Source organism: Ochotona princeps, chromosome 20, assembly GCF_030435755.1.
Source record: "Ochotona princeps isolate mOchPri1 chromosome 20, mOchPri1.hap1, whole genome shotgun sequence".
In the NCBI taxonomy this organism is placed as follows: Eukaryota; Metazoa; Chordata; class Mammalia; order Lagomorpha; family Ochotonidae; genus Ochotona; species Ochotona princeps.
The window spans coordinates 29,017,819-29,033,359 of NC_080851.1; the positions used below are offsets into that span (position 1 = coordinate 29,017,819).

Consider the following 15,541-nt stretch of genomic DNA (forward strand, 5'->3'; position numbering starts at 1 on the left):
AGAACTTAACCATCTGGATCCTACACGAGGCTGGCTGTGACGTGTGTCATTTTTATTCTCTGCCAGTTACACTGACTTGTGCGGGAACCATCTCACTATAAATCTTCATGTTTCGCAGTAGTACTGTTGGAGGCTCACAGAACATTTTGGCACAGAACAAGAGCATGTTAACATTTGATTTTCAGTGCTAAGATTTGCAGACAAGCCCAGGCCTGAGAAGCAATGTACACAAAATGTGTGTTACTGGGCCCCAGGAGGACTGGAAAACAGAGTAGCAGCAAACAAGACAAAAGTCCATTATCTCAGTGAAAAATCATCTGCTGCATGTGGCCTGATGGTGAATTAGAGCTGCTTTATTTAACCAAAGAAAACCCACTGTTAACATATCCCGTTATAGATACTGTCTGTTTATAAAACGTATATATTTGGCCACGTAAATCTATTCACGTATCCTCAATGCATCAGGATATTAAAACACCTAAGCTGGGGTTTATAGACTTAGAAATCCACTGCCCTAAACTTGAACTTGACTGGTACTTGGGAGCAGAGTGACAGGGGAAGGTTACCTGGAAGTGTGGCTCTCTGAGTATGCCAGCCAGTTCTGCCGCGTTCTCATCCACACTGATGAGAGGACTGATATCTTCCAGAATTTCATTGACTAACTCCAAATTATTGTCACTGACAGCTTCTAGTTTGGAGTCTTCAAGCCTCTCGTGAGCCTGAAAAAGTGACCGTGACTTCAAGTAAGAGCAATTACTTGTTTTGCCCTGAACCATGGTTTACTTACTGATTAAAAAGCAACAATAATTATAATTTTGAACGCTAATACTTGAAATACCGATTTAAAGAAACTAAATTTAGTATTTCAATCAGAGGATATATGTGTGTCTTATGATAAATATATTATGTAATTTAATAAACCTTGGCTTCTATTTCTACTCTAGACATTATAGAACAGAACTCATTTATATATTAAAAAAAAATTGAAGAGGCTAGGCGACTTTTAAAACCATGGATTCCCTGCCCACTGACACCATTTCCTCCTCACTTCCCTGTTGAGGCTCAAATGCTGGGAGCTATTTACACTTTATTAAAATGAAATAAATGAGCATAGCAAAAACAAAGGCACAGAACCAGCATGTCAGATTTTTTGAAAGACAGAAAATCATGGTGGGAAGCCCAGAATCCAAAAGCTACTGCTTTTTAATTCTTAAAATCAGCAGACAATAGGATGCTGGGCTCTCTGCCATTGCTCATGCCTGCAATGATGGACATATGACTGCGTATTACTATACTATAGTAATAATATAGGGGAACTCAGAAAGGGGGGAGGGATTTGGGGAAGGGATAAGAGAAATCCAAGGAACTGTATCATAAAATGATGATAATAAAAAGAAGTAAAAAAAAAAAAAAACCATCAGCAGATGAACCCTTTCAGAGCAGGGACTCTTGCCCTGAATGATCCCTCCTGTCTGTGCCTTGGGTTGTTTTGTTATTCCAATTTTCACAATCTTTCCCACAGAAAATGGACCACGAATTTCAGTGTCACAGAAAATTGGTAATGTCAATTTTCCTTTAATTACACCAGCAAAGCAGTTTTATATTCTAAATGAGAAAACATGAGACAGGCTCACTTTAAAAATGGCCTTTGGTTTCCTGATAAATGGCTTGTATGTAATTTTGAAGATGGGAAAACCTTGATTATCAAGATTTAACTTAGAAACATAATCATGTAACGTGTCAAACCCAAACATTTAAAGATTCATCTGTGTAAGTGCATAAGAAAAATTCGGATTGGAGTGGTAATAGTGTCTCAGACACCTGGTGCACACTTTACATGGCATTTCCACCACACTGGTGGGGATCCTGCAGAGTTCACATATGCCATATTCTAATGTTCAAAAGACAATCTTTTTTGTTTCCTTGCTTCAAAATTTTCATTTTTATCTCTCTGAAACACAGAGAGGTCTTCCATATGCTTATTTGCCCCACTAAACAGTGGCAAATAAACGGTTGGGACTTTTATTAGGCCAAAGCCAGGAACCTAGAACTCCTTTCAGGTCTCCCACGTGGGTGGCCGGGCCCAAGCACTTGGGCCATCTTCTGCTGCTTTTCAGACCATTTTCAGGGAGCTGATCAAAGTGGAGCAACCAGGTCTCTAAGCAATGCCCGGTGGGATGCTAGCATCCAAGGGGGGGCTTAACTCGTAAGACCACAGGGCAACTCCAATCTTTTTGTTTCAATGTAGTTTTTTTTTTTCTATGTAACTCACAGTGTGAAATAGTTCTTAGTTGGATGAGATGTCTACATAATAAGCAACATTTTAAAGAAAATCTGATACTTGAAAAAACGTGATACTTGAGAAAGAGCTGTTAAATCAAAAGAAATTAGTCAAAAAGAGCAAATGTGATTTAAACAGAGGAAGAAGCTTCTATTAGACTTTGATAAGGAAACAAAAATTATAGACTAGAAAATGTCACAAAGAATTGGAATTGATAGATGTATGATTTTCTGAAAGAATTAACACAAGCCAGACAAGGACAGGATGATGAGGACTTTCAATGCGGACCATGGTATGATTATCATCATTGGAGGGTGGGTAATGTCCACAACGAATTGATTCCTGTAAACAAGTGAAAATTGTCAGTTGTTTAAATACAAATATTTGCTGGTGAAATTAAAGCAATGAAAAAACTAGGAGCAAGTGTGTAGGGCAGTGGTTAGCTCCCACTTGGGATGCTTGCACCCAACCTCAACACATCAGTGTTTGGGTTTGAATCCAAGCTCTGCTTCAGATTCTAGATTCCTGCTAACGCTTACCCTAGGAGGTGGCAGGTCTGACCCTCGGGCACTCGGATCCTTGTCACTCCTGTCACTCATCTGTGGACTTCCTGACTCCTTGGCCTGACTCGGGTTGCTGTGGGCATTTTGAAATAGATCAGCAATCGTCTCTCCATGTGTCTCTGCCTTTTAAATTAATTTTTAAAACATTTATTTACACAGAGGTAGAGAGAGAGATCTTCCATCTGCTGGTCTAGTCCCCAAATGGTTACAATGGTCAGGGCTGGGCCAGCCCGAAGCCAGGAGCCAGGAATTTCATCCCAGTCTCCGATGTAGCATGGACCCAAGCACTTAAACAACTTGTGCTGTTTTCCCAGGCACACTTGCAGGCAACTATTCATTTTTTTTTAATTTTACTTTTTATTATTATCATTTTGTGATAAAGTTCCATAGATCGTGAGATTTCATTTATCCTCTCCCCTCCTACTGAGTTACCCTATATCATTATTATAGCATAGTTCTTCATACAGTCATATGTCCATCATTGTGGACACAGACAATGGCAGAATCCAGCATGCCAGTGTCAAGATATAGTAAACAGTTTCATTGGGAGTCCATCTAGTCTGGAAGTAGAGATGCATACTGCATTGTATCCTCACATCTGGATATGATAGTCTGCATTACAGTTACTATACATCCTCTTAAATGAAAAGTCACAAAACAAAATCAACAGGAAAAGAAGAAATTAAAAATGCCATTAAGTTAAATAACATGTTACTGAATGACTACCGTGTCACTGAAGAAATGAAGAAAAAATTAAGAACCTTCTTGAAGAAAATGATGCTATTGTATGATCTATGAGACACTGAAGAATTTAATCAGAAGTGTTTTGAAGAGATAAAACTAAAAAAAAAATACATAGTTTCCACTGATCTTTGTTGGTGAGATGTGTCTCCTGTAGGCAACAAAAGTTTTTTTTTTTTTTTTTTTTTTTTTTTTTTTTTTTAAATTCAGTCTACTCATCTGTGAAATTTGATTGATGAGTTCAAGCCATTTACATTCAGGGTTAATACAAATAGGTGGTAATTTGGTTCTGTCATTTTAGCAACAGGATGTTCATTAATTTAGTCTTCTGTTGCTATTTTACTGGGATGTTCTTCACATTTGCCTTTGGTTTTGGTGGGTGCTATTCCTCTCCTCTGTCAAGAGAACATCCTTAAGTATCATTTGTAGGACAGGTTTGGAAGAAGTATATTCTTTTAACTTTTCTTTACTGTGGAAGAATTTTATTTCATTTTCAAAGACAAAGGAAAGCTTTGCTGGGTACATTATGCTGGGCCTACAATTTTTTGCTTTTAGAATTTGGAATATGTCATTCCATTCTCTTCTGGTGTGCAGTTTCCTGCAAGAGGTCTCCTGTGAGTTTAACTGGCATTCCTTTATAGGTCAGTTGATTTTTTTTCACATACACATTTAAGGATCTTTCCCTTATGTTTGATTGAAGAGAGCTTGATTATCACATGTCTTGGTGAAGATTGCTTTTGGTTAACACTATTGGGAGTTTTGTTCCCCTCCTGGATGTTGTTTCCCAATTCTTTCTCTAGATTAGGGAAATTTCCCCTTATTATTTCATGAAACACATTCATAAACCCAGTTTCTCTTTCTGCACCTTCTGCGACTTCCATAACTCTTATATTTGGCCTTTTAATAGTGTCTTAGTGTCTTTCAATTCTTGAATACTTTTTTTTTTGGCCTGATCCAGCTCTGCTTCCAGACTTTTATTTATTTCCCCCTGGTGACAGGAAATATCTTCTAATTCTGAGATTCTTTCTTCTGCCTCCTTCATCCTATTTTGGAGACTCCCCACTGTACTTTTAGTTTGCTCCACTTGTATTCTTCATTTCTGATATATCAGCTTTCATTTGATTCATTTCCAGTGTGACATATTGCTTGAATGCCTGCTTTACATGCTTCTTGTCGTTGATAAGAAGCTTTATAATAAGTGTTTTAAATTCTGTATTCCCCATTTTCTCAATGCCTGCCTCAGTTAACTCTGAAGTTGGCAAATGGTTTCTCTCCTTTGCAGAGGAGTCTTCAGTAAAATTCACTGTGCCTTTGTCTCTTCTTTTGCCTTTGGTCATTGTACTTTTGGTTATCAGATTCTTCTCCTTGGGGCAGTTTCTAAGCTGTGTCACCCACAGGTCTACAATTCAATTTTACTTACTGCAGTTGGTACATGGCTCTTCGTTTACAGTCAGTTGTGCCATTCCCTCCAGCAAGTTCCAGGTCTGGGTTCTTATGTTAGACTTTCACCATGGTCTCTGTAGCCCCAGCTCCTGGCTCACCAGTCTCTACCTCCTACAATACCTTGCTGAGGCTGCACCATTGCCTGTACAACCTTTCTCCCACTTCTGGTTGGAGTAGGTCCCAGGATTAGGGAGACACCAGGTGTCCTACATAGCTAGGTTGTTGGTGGTGCTGATCTTGCTGGAACCTGTTGGTCATTAGTTCTGAGGGCTACACGGACCTATTTTGAGCTGGTTGCTGGTGGAGTCTGGGTTCAGGGTGGAGTTCCGATTGCCATTTGCTGAAGGCGGCAGGGGATAAGTCATTGAAACACCACTTTTGTTTTCGCTGCTTTCCTGTGTCTGTCAGTCCCTGGGTACCCCCCCTCCAGGCAGCTATTCTAATACTGATATTCCTGTGGTACAAAAATACTGTAAGAGCTATAAAGACTACCCGTTCCTTCAGGAAGCAGGGAATGGCCAACTTTCTACTTTTCAGGTACTATATCAACATTTTCCTGTATTATCCTATGTCATAAGATCAGAGCAAAGTAACTATAGTTTAGACACTGATAACTGGCTTCACGCAGAGCATCAGGACAAGAAGAGAACTGATAAACCACTCGGGCACTTCACCCTACGTCCCTGCCTTACTGTGTGCAGCTACCTACTGCCCACATCATCAGGAAGGGTAAGGGAGAATGGAGCAAGACTGGAGAGAGACAAAGCAGCGTAGATATATGTGTGTGTGTGTGTGTGTGTGTGTGTGTGTGTGTGTGTGTGTAGGGTGCTATGCATGTGTGTAGTACAGAAACCACATAGATTGGTTTCTGAGAAGAAAAGAATCTAATTAGACAATATAGAAGTTCTTGGCAGGGGGTGGTTTGAGAATATAAATCAAGTTACTGCGACAATTAACATGGAAAACCAATTTCTAAAACTTCATTAGGCTCAAAAAAGATCAATATTACTTTTCCCAAGGAAGCACATACTGGTTCATATTTATTAAGGTGTAACTTTTAAAGCTCTGATACATAGTGAAAGAACTTGGGACCTCTAATTCACTTTTAAAGTCAGAATTTATTTATTGGCATTCAACAAGTAAGTGCCAACTTGAGTTTAATCAAACTAAAAAAGACAAAGGCAATACTAAAGACTGACTGGAGGGGCTTACTTGAATAAATGTGTCTTAGTTCCTTCAAGAAATGACATTATTAGAAGTGGGCCTCAACCTGGTCTGGGAATACCTCAAAGTTTCTTTGGGGATCCCCTCAATCAAAATTGAGGAATCAGAACATTAGCCAAGAAAAGATGGAAGATGGAGTAGATCAATCAGCCACCTCAGCTATATGTTGGCAGCGAAATACTGGACAAGGGGAGACTCTATGATGGACTATGTCAATCAGTGGACTCTGCACTAGCCTCATTGTACCTGGATTGTTGCTGATGTTGGAGCTTTTAATTGATCGGGATGATACTCTGCTGGCTCTGCCTTCAGACCAGAGAGGGTCTCTCTAAGAAGCCGCTGAACTTGACTGCACAATAGGATGCTGGACTCTATGTTTGGTATATGCTTGCAATGAGGGAATCCCAACTGAACTTGAATTGTGGTTATGCAACAAGGTGAAGGAATCCACCATGGGGGGAGGGTTTGGGGAGGGGTGGGGAGAATCCCAATACCTATGGAACTGTGTCATGTAATACAATGTAATTCATGATAATAATAATAATAATAAAGCCTTAATCAAGCTTCCCCCCACCCCCCAAAAAGAGAAGTGGGCCTCAGGGCCGGCATTGTGACAAAGTAGGTCAAGCTGCTGGCATCTCATACAGACGCTTCACTTCCAACCCAGCTCCCTGCTAATGTGCCTAAGAAAGCAGTGGAAGATGGTGCAAGTGCTTGGACTTCACAGCCTTGTGAGACTAGCCCTGACTGTTGTGGCTATCTGGAGAGTGAACCACCAATGGATGAACACTCTCTGTAACACCAAAAAACAAACAACACCAACAAAACCAAGTCTAACTGAACAAACATTTCACTTGCTAGAAGCGGACAGAAGAATATACCACAAATGCCTTTTTGGAACTCAGACTTGACAGGCCCAGCCTTCCTGTATGGCCAGTTCTAAGAAGCCTGTTCACTACTGCACCTAAGAAAAATCAACTGCAAAGAAAAGGTTCTTTCAGAACTTCTGAGTATTTCACCAAAACACGGTCCATGGTCCAAGCATACCTGTAAACCCAAAGCATTTTTTTATGGAAGAGGCACTCAGCCCAGTTGGATAGGACACCAATGAAGAGGCCACAACACCCCACTCTGGGGTGCTTGGGTTTCATACCCAGCTCTGGTTACCAGTTCCAGCTTCCTGCTTAACGTAGACCCTGGGAGGCAGGCGATGGTTCAAGTAGCTGAGTCCCTGCAACCATGTGGGAGACCTGACAGAGTTCTTGGCTCTGGCCACTGCAGGCATCTGGGAAGTCAAGCAGTGCCCAGGAGACTCTGTCTAGTCTCTGTCTAACTGGTAAACAATAACAAAAACTATTTTTGCTAAAACTTGTGGACTACATCTAAAGTGACACACCCACTTAAGAATAATAATAATAACATCACTATGAATATTTGTCTTTCACTCTTAGGAGCCATATAAAATTTTTCATTTCATAAATATGGATAGGCATACAGTCATTGCTTATTAGTTCTTGAAAACAGAAGAGCATAGCATGTTAGGAGCTAAGAAAGCATCCCTTCTGTTCTCAGAATGAGGGGGGGAAAAGGGCTGAGTAAAGAGAAAATCAGCCACTCTTTTTTTAGATTCATCAGAAAACGGAAGTCACATGGAAAACTGCTACCCACTAAGCTGGACAAATGGATACAGGGAATCACAGCTTGTTTGAACAGAAATCTACAAGTAGAAACTTCCACTGAAATCAGCACCAGGTTAGGGAAATTTATAGGAACAACTGATGGGTTAGCGCAGGCTCAGTGTAGACAAGGCGGGGAATTAAAATCCAGGAGTTGATGGGCTCATTCCTGGAAGCTCTCATAATCTGTCAGCTTTACTGATGGGATATTGGGGACTGGCACTGTGGTGTACTGGCCTAAATCACCACTCACAATGCCAGTACCACATACTAGAGTGCTGGTTCAAGTGCCTGATGGGCTGCTTCCAATCCAGAGTCCTGCTAAAGGTCTAGGAAAGCAGCAGGTGACGGTGCCACCCCATGCTTGGAGGTGCCCCAGCATGCTGGAGGTGCAGTTTCAGTGCAGCCCTGTCTGTCGCTGCTATTTTTAGAGTGAACTACAAAATGGGAGCTGTCTCTCCCTCTTCTGTCATTTTGCATTTTAAATAATAAATTTTAAGAATCCAGGATACCTACAAAGTTCTCATACTAAAAACTGGAGGGAAAATGGTTCAAATTTTCAGCAAAAGGAAGGTTAGGCAAATTCAGCTATTCAGAGATACCCTTAAATATCTGATCTTTCTTAATGAGACACCTTTAAAGGAAACTATTTTGCTAGAGTTGGTCTAGTCCAGGGGAAGGACAATATTCAATCCATCCTTCTTGATTCATCTACTTAGAGGGAAAACACACAGAAGATTCAGACCTAGTCACAGGACTACAAAACACTAACCCTCACCCTCAACACCACAGCAATGCGGCTGTGGTATAATAGTAGGAATGCAACTTAAAGGAATGTTAAACTTTACATAACTACAAGTCTGGGGGAAATATGAAAATAACATGAGCAATAAAAGACAAGGCATCAGAGGAAAGGTTAGCTTGACACCCATGGCTACAGCATGGTAAAGCCAGATAAACCTCACCATAAAAGCTATTTGCTTCAAGTTCCTTTATCCAAAGACTGGCTTTCCACAAAAATGACAAAAGGACACAGTTTGAAGACACACGGCAAGCCATGAGAACCAGACTCAGACCTGAGTTGTCATTCTCTGGCTGGCAATGTGTAATATCCAGGACCACCATGCTAGAGGCCCTTGTGGGAAAGGCGGACATCACGGAAGAGCATACAAGGTAGGAAGCCGAGCCAAGAAACAGAAACCCCAAGAAAGTACGGGATACAAACAACAACAAAAGATGAACAAATGATAACACGCCTTTGATCAGCTCACACTCAGCACGGCTGAAGTGAGCCTGAAGACACGGCAACAGACACTTCTGAGGCGCAAATGCAAAATACAGAACAGAATATCCAAGCACTCTGAGACAATTACAAAAGGTGTACCATGCGTAATGGGAATACTAGAAGGAGTAGAAAGAAACAGAAAAGTGTCTGCAGCTGCAATGACGGAATTTTCCAAGACAAATGGTAGACACTAAACCACAGACCGAGGAAGCTCAGGGAACACGGAGCAGCATAAATAACCCCCAAATCCAACCTACACCAGTAATATTCAAGCTAGAGAGAACCAAAGATAAAGAGAAGTATCTTTAAGAGCTATGCCAATTTTACAAGGCAGATTTCAGAGCAAGAAAAATTGTCGGGGACAAAGATGGGCATCACGTAACAACAGGGTCAATTCTCCCAGAAGATGTAACGGAATGGAATGTATACATGCCTAACAGGGTGCCAAAACACATGACAAAATATGACAGCTGCAAGGATCACTGCATGAATTCGCCATTAGTTCCTCACTCCGTAATTAAGAGGCCCTGCGGGCAGACAGTAGGCAGGATAACTGAACAGTGCCACACATCAGCTGGACTTCAGTGAACTCTGCAAGGTACCCCAACAGAACACATTTCTTCTCCAACTCCCCATACAACCAAGAGACCGCAGCACAGGCTGTAACACACCTTAACAAATTCATCATAAAGGGCCTGGTGGCGTGGCCTAGCAGCTAAAGTCCTTGTCTTGAACGCACCAGGATCCCATATGGGCGCCGGTTCTAACCCTGGCAGTTTCACTTCCCATCCAGCTCCCTGCTTGTAGCCTGGGAAAGCAGTTGAGGACGGCCCAATGCTTTGGGACACTGCACCCGCGTGGGAGACCTGGAAGAGGTTCCAGGTTCCCGGCTTCGGATTGGCGTGCACCGGCCCGTTGTGGCTCACTTGGGGAGTGAATCATCGGACGGAAGATCTTCCTCTCTGTCTCTCCTCCTCTGTGTATATCTGGCTGTAATAAAATGAATAAATCTTTAAAAAAAAACAAACAAATTCATCATAAAAATCATGCCAAGTACGTTTTCAGACTCCACAGAAAAATAAATGGAAAGCTCCAAAACACTCAAAAAGAGATTAAGCAATACACTTCTAAGTAACATATGGCTTAAAGAAGTGTTGAGAGAAATGGAAATCAAGAAAATGGATTCTTTGAAAGAAGAAAATTTGGTTCTTTGAAAACATCAATAAAATTGAAAACCCCTTTGCCACTTAGTGGAAATAAAGAGGCAAGGCAAAAATAAAGTGATACTGGTCAAATCAAAGGGGGAGCTTAATGGATGTGCATCACAGGAACAATTCTAAGCTCACAAACTTGATAACAGAGATGAGATGGGCCAGTTCATTGGATGATGCAGGAGACACAGATAAGACAAATATCCCTGCCAAAAAAATCAAGTCGGTTATCAATCTTCTAAAACCAATACCAATTTCCTACGATCTCTTTGATAGCCAAGCAGAAGAAACACTTCCTAATGCATTCTATCAGGTGTGCACTGCTCTTAACATCAAAACCAGATGAAGAAATTAACCAAATGCACACACAAACCCTAGCATCAGTTATAAACTTTGCTTGATAAATTTTTGGGTTCACAGAAATTTGAAGAGCACAGAGGTCCCACACACATGGGAACTTTTCCTGATTCCCTGTTCAGTTTCTTCTGTTACCCATTCTAGTATTGGTGTGGTGCACTGGTCACAACTGATGAACCAAGACTGAACTAAAACCCACAGCTCACACTAAGGTTCACTCTGGGTTGTGCAGTTCCATGGGTTTGACAGACACACGCTGACAACCTTTATAGCATCACACTGTCCCATGGCCTCAGAAACCTCCCCTACTCCCGACAGATATTCAACCCTCTTTCTCACCTCTCTCGCCTTCAAAACCCTGGCCTACTAGTGATTTTTAAAATTGTCTATGTGGCTTTTTTCTAACAATATGTATTTAAGGTTCTTTCCCGTCCTTTCATAGGTTGACAGCCCATTTCTTTTTACCACTGAAGAACATAATGGCATGTGGAAGAACCACACTTTATCCATCCACCTACTGAAGAACTTCTTAGATGCTTTCAGTTTTAGCAGTTACAGATAGAGCAGCTATTCACTTTGGTGTGAAGGCTGCTGTTATCAATTTATGTAAAAAAAAAAAAAACCCAAAGAGCAGAATTTCTGGGACATATGGAAAGGCTATGTTTAGCTTTATAAGATGCTGCTAGATTGTATTTCAAAGAAGCGGTACCATTTCACATTACTATCAGCAAGACACCAGCAACATGAATCCTTTGTGAATATTCCTCCTAAGATGGTAACTTGCCTCTTTCTTCCTTTTAATTATAAAATTTACGGGATTTCTCATTTACTTTCTCATTTATTTGAGAGGCACACTCACAAAACTCATCTCCCATCTGTTGGTTCGCAGTAGCTTGGGGCTGGACCAGGCTGAACCCAGGAGCCTGGAATTCCATCCAGTTGTCCTACCTAGGAGACAGGGATCCACATAGTAGAGCTGTCACCTGCTGCGTTCCAGGTGTCCATCAGCAAGAAGCCAGAGTAAGTGGACTGAGGGACTGGACTGGCCCTGCCTGAGATCAGCAGTCCCAAAGGCCACCTAACAGCTCTGCTACAGTTTGCCTTTTCATTAATGTGGCTTTTTCTAAGTCTCTATTTTCATAAAATCAAACTTACGAAATTCTCATTATGCTTCATTTCTCTTAAAACAATTTTTTTTTGAAATGTAGAATGATAGAGAGAAGGAAAAGCAGAAAAGACTGTAAGCAGAGGAGCCAGGACTGGACTTGTCAGTGATATGGGATACAGGCATTCCAAACCATGGTTTAACCTGCTGTGCTAGCATGCCTACCAATTAAATTTTTCCCATGATTTTTGTGTTATCTTAGACAACTTATGCCTGGAGCGCTTCCTTTGTTCAGTTTCCTCCTGTCTCATGCTCTGCCTCACAAATCCCAGGCATCTTTGTTTCACAGAATTCTAACCTCTATCAAGACTACTGGGCTGTCCTTGTACATGTCCACTCTGAAGCACAAAACTACCCTACCTCCTACAGTTTCTTTAAAACTTACACAGAGACACAATTCTTAACTATTCTGAGGTGAGAGTGGGGTAGGTGGAGGAGCCAGAGTGTGCATTCTTACTGAGTTTATTCCCTAAATGCCTACGGCTGGACTGAGGCTGCAGCCAGGACATAATCCAGCTCTCCCATGAGGGTGGCACAAATCCAGTGACTGGAATCACCACTGCCGTCTTCCAGGGTGGGTCTGCATCAGTAAGAAGCTGGAGTCAGGAGCCAGAGCGAGGAATGAAGCTGGGGACTCCAACGTGTGAAGTAGGCACCTTAACTGCTAGGCTCACACTCATCTTAAGCTAATGTCTTCATCCACAGCGCAGGAGTTTGAACTACCACTGCTTTTGTGCACTGACAACCTATTTGAATATGGTAGATTATTGGGTCATTTTGTTTACTTCATTCTTAACAAATGATTAAAGATATACCTCACCTGCTCAAAAGCCATCTGTCCATTTCAACTGTAGTAACAACAAACAGGATGATTCTCTGAGCACCAGGGACAGACAACTAATATATTTTTATGCACTAAAGTGAAGTTCTTTAGAACACACACACCCCTTTCAAAGAGAGAACCACCATCCCAAACTTCAATGCTGTCCTTTACCAGCCAAGTGACCCCCAAGCAAACCACTTATCTAGCTGGATCCTTAGTTTTTACTATAAAATGGAGGCAGAAAAAAACACCAGAATCTATTTTAAATATCTTCGGAAACTATAAAAATACATATATATAATTTTTACTGAGGAATGCAGTTTTTTATGTTTTATGTTTTTATTCTGAATTTTGTGGTACAATTCCGTATAGCTTGGGATTCCCCCCCTCCAAACTCCCACCCCCCGACAGATTTTCCCCTTGTTGCTGCAATGGTATAGTCCTTTGTAAGCAGTCATAATTCAATCAGTCTCTTATTTAAGTGTGCCCCAATGCTGCTGGTACAGAATGTCAGACAGTCCAGCATCCCATTATCTACACCTTTCCAACAGTTTCATTGGCAGCAGGGATGCATGCTGCATTGTACACCCACATCTGGACATGGTAGACCCCAGTACTACATCACTATACATTTCCATAAATGACAAGCCATGAAACAAGGTCAACAACTGGTATGAACATATAAAGATATTTAAAACTGCCTTACATTATTTTAGTTATTAAACCCACAGATCAAAACCCACAAATTACATAAATGAGGGAAGGGGCCCAACGGACACACAGACAGTAAAAACTAAAAATCATCAGACCAGCGAGCATAAAAAACATTTTGAAAGTTCCATTATGAACCCAGAGGAAACATTTCACATGGGTTTCAACAGCCTGGACTTATGTCAACAGTCACTAAAACCATCAAAATTCCTCTTGTTTAATGGAAAACTGTATAAAAAGCATGATTTCTTGACATTCTTGAATAAATTTTTAAAAAGAGCAGGATTAAAAAATAAAAATAAAAAAGAAGCAATTCTCATTCTAGGAGGACAATGTGCAGGAATGATCATGGAGGGTCTGAGATTTCTGAAAATCACCTTGAGAAGCAGGGAATACACTAAACCAGGGGTGGGGAACAACTGGCCCTCACCAGGTAATTGCAGGTGGGAGTCAAAATCCAATAAATCTACAGCACACTGTTTTCAAAGTTTACATGGGGCTGCAAAAGTTACAGGCATTCTAATGGCCCGCTGCAGAAAAAAAAAGTTTCCCCAACCTTGCACTAAAGTCTAATGACATTTAGCAAAAAAAAAAAATTATGATGGGGAAGGAGTGTAAGTGAAATGAAACTGGATCCCCCCAAAATGGTTGTAAAAGCATATTTATGAACAAATTGAGGAGTTTACTCTAGTGTGGACCATGGAAACAGACTTAAAATACAAGGGTTATAAAAAAAGAAACAAAATTTCAAACCATTACTAGAGAAAAGGAGCCAAACACATTATTCTAATGCATAATGCTTAATATCATAATCTAAGAAAAATCAGTAACTTGTTGTTGAGCTAGGATTATGTTCCTTGTCAGAGATCCAATTATAACCCTACTTTGCATTTCTCTAGACTTTTAAAGTGTTAGGTCAAAACTAAGACCATTCATCCTGTGGTCCGGGGTTAGACTCAGGAAGGCAAAAGTTTCTGCAAAATTTATAATTTCATTATGTAGCAGGCATTACTGTTTTGCTAACTCTGCCTGAGGTACTATCAACCAAGTTCTGAAACAGTTAACATCTGAAAAGAACTCTACAAAAATATATGCAAAATAAAGTCGGTAATTTTACAAATGAGCCCTTTATACCTTGGCAAGTGACTTCACAATCGGATTCTCCATAATCCCCTTCAAGAAAATAAGGTCTATCTCTTCTGCTCCTGTGGATGAGGGCAGCTCCGTCAGGTTTTCCAAGACTTGCTGCATCACTGCTGAGATACGTGCAACACAAAGGAGAAGAGAAACAGAACTTAGGACCCATGCCACTGTGCAGGAAGATCAACAACGCTTCTGAAACACGACATCTTTCAAAACTGAACTGTTAGTATGGCTCTCAAGTTCATTTCCCATGAATCAGTAGCAGGATTGATCTTTACATGCAATCTGGGATTTACCAACTACCTTATACATACTTAAAACTCGCATTTGCTTTATATTTTCCAAATGTAAAAACGTCATTGAAGAGAAATGACAAAGAGTTAAAAACCAATATTTCAAAACTCATTCCAAAAAAAGAGAATACTTCACAAATCCATTCTATAAAACCAGTTACTCTCCCCATCCCTCTGGTATTTTAACAATAGTGTAGCCCTTTCATCAGCCTTCTATTTAAGTGTACCATGGCATTGTAAGTAAAGACAATGGTAGAAAGTAGAGCATCCCACTGTCAAGAAATGTTTTAACAGTTTCACTGGGGTTCCATCTTTTATTCAAAAGTGGAGATGCAATATATCTTTACTTCGCAGTGTACTTGCCTCCATCATATAATTCCTCTAGATAAATATACATATATACATGTTTACATATGTATCTCTTGACCTTATATTTTGCATTAATATTGTCTAATAACAGAAAGAACATATCCCTAAGCCTAAGGATCTGTATGATAAAAAAATTTAAAAAATAAAGAAACCAGTTACTTTGATACTAAAAGATCCTAAAAGACAATTGTGGTTAACAGCCTCATGTACACAGATGCAGAAGTCTTTTTTAACAAGAGAGTACCAAGCTGAACTC

At 40.5% G+C, this 15,541-nt stretch overlaps 1 protein-coding gene across 9 annotated transcripts in view; it reads right to left on the reverse strand.

The window, feature by feature from the left end:
* Positions 1–15,541, reverse strand: part of PALS2 (protein associated with LIN7 2, MAGUK p55 family member) — a 95,260-nt gene that overhangs the window by 32,993 nt on the left and 46,726 nt on the right. For 5 of the 9 annotated variants that reach the window (XM_058677999.1, XM_058678001.1, XM_058678003.1 and 2 more), the window contains exons 2-3: positions 14,615–14,736; positions 567–719 (exon numbers count right to left, since the gene is read on the reverse strand). In XM_058677999.1, the coding sequence (XP_058533982.1) occupies positions 567–719; positions 14,615–14,731 (270 nt within the window). In that variant the 5' untranslated portion in view covers positions 14,732–14,736. Of the gene's footprint in view, positions 1–566; positions 720–14,614; positions 14,737–15,541 lie in introns of those variants that run through there. The other 4 variants (XM_058678000.1, XM_058677998.1, XM_058678002.1 and 1 more) reach the window with 2 other exon arrangements.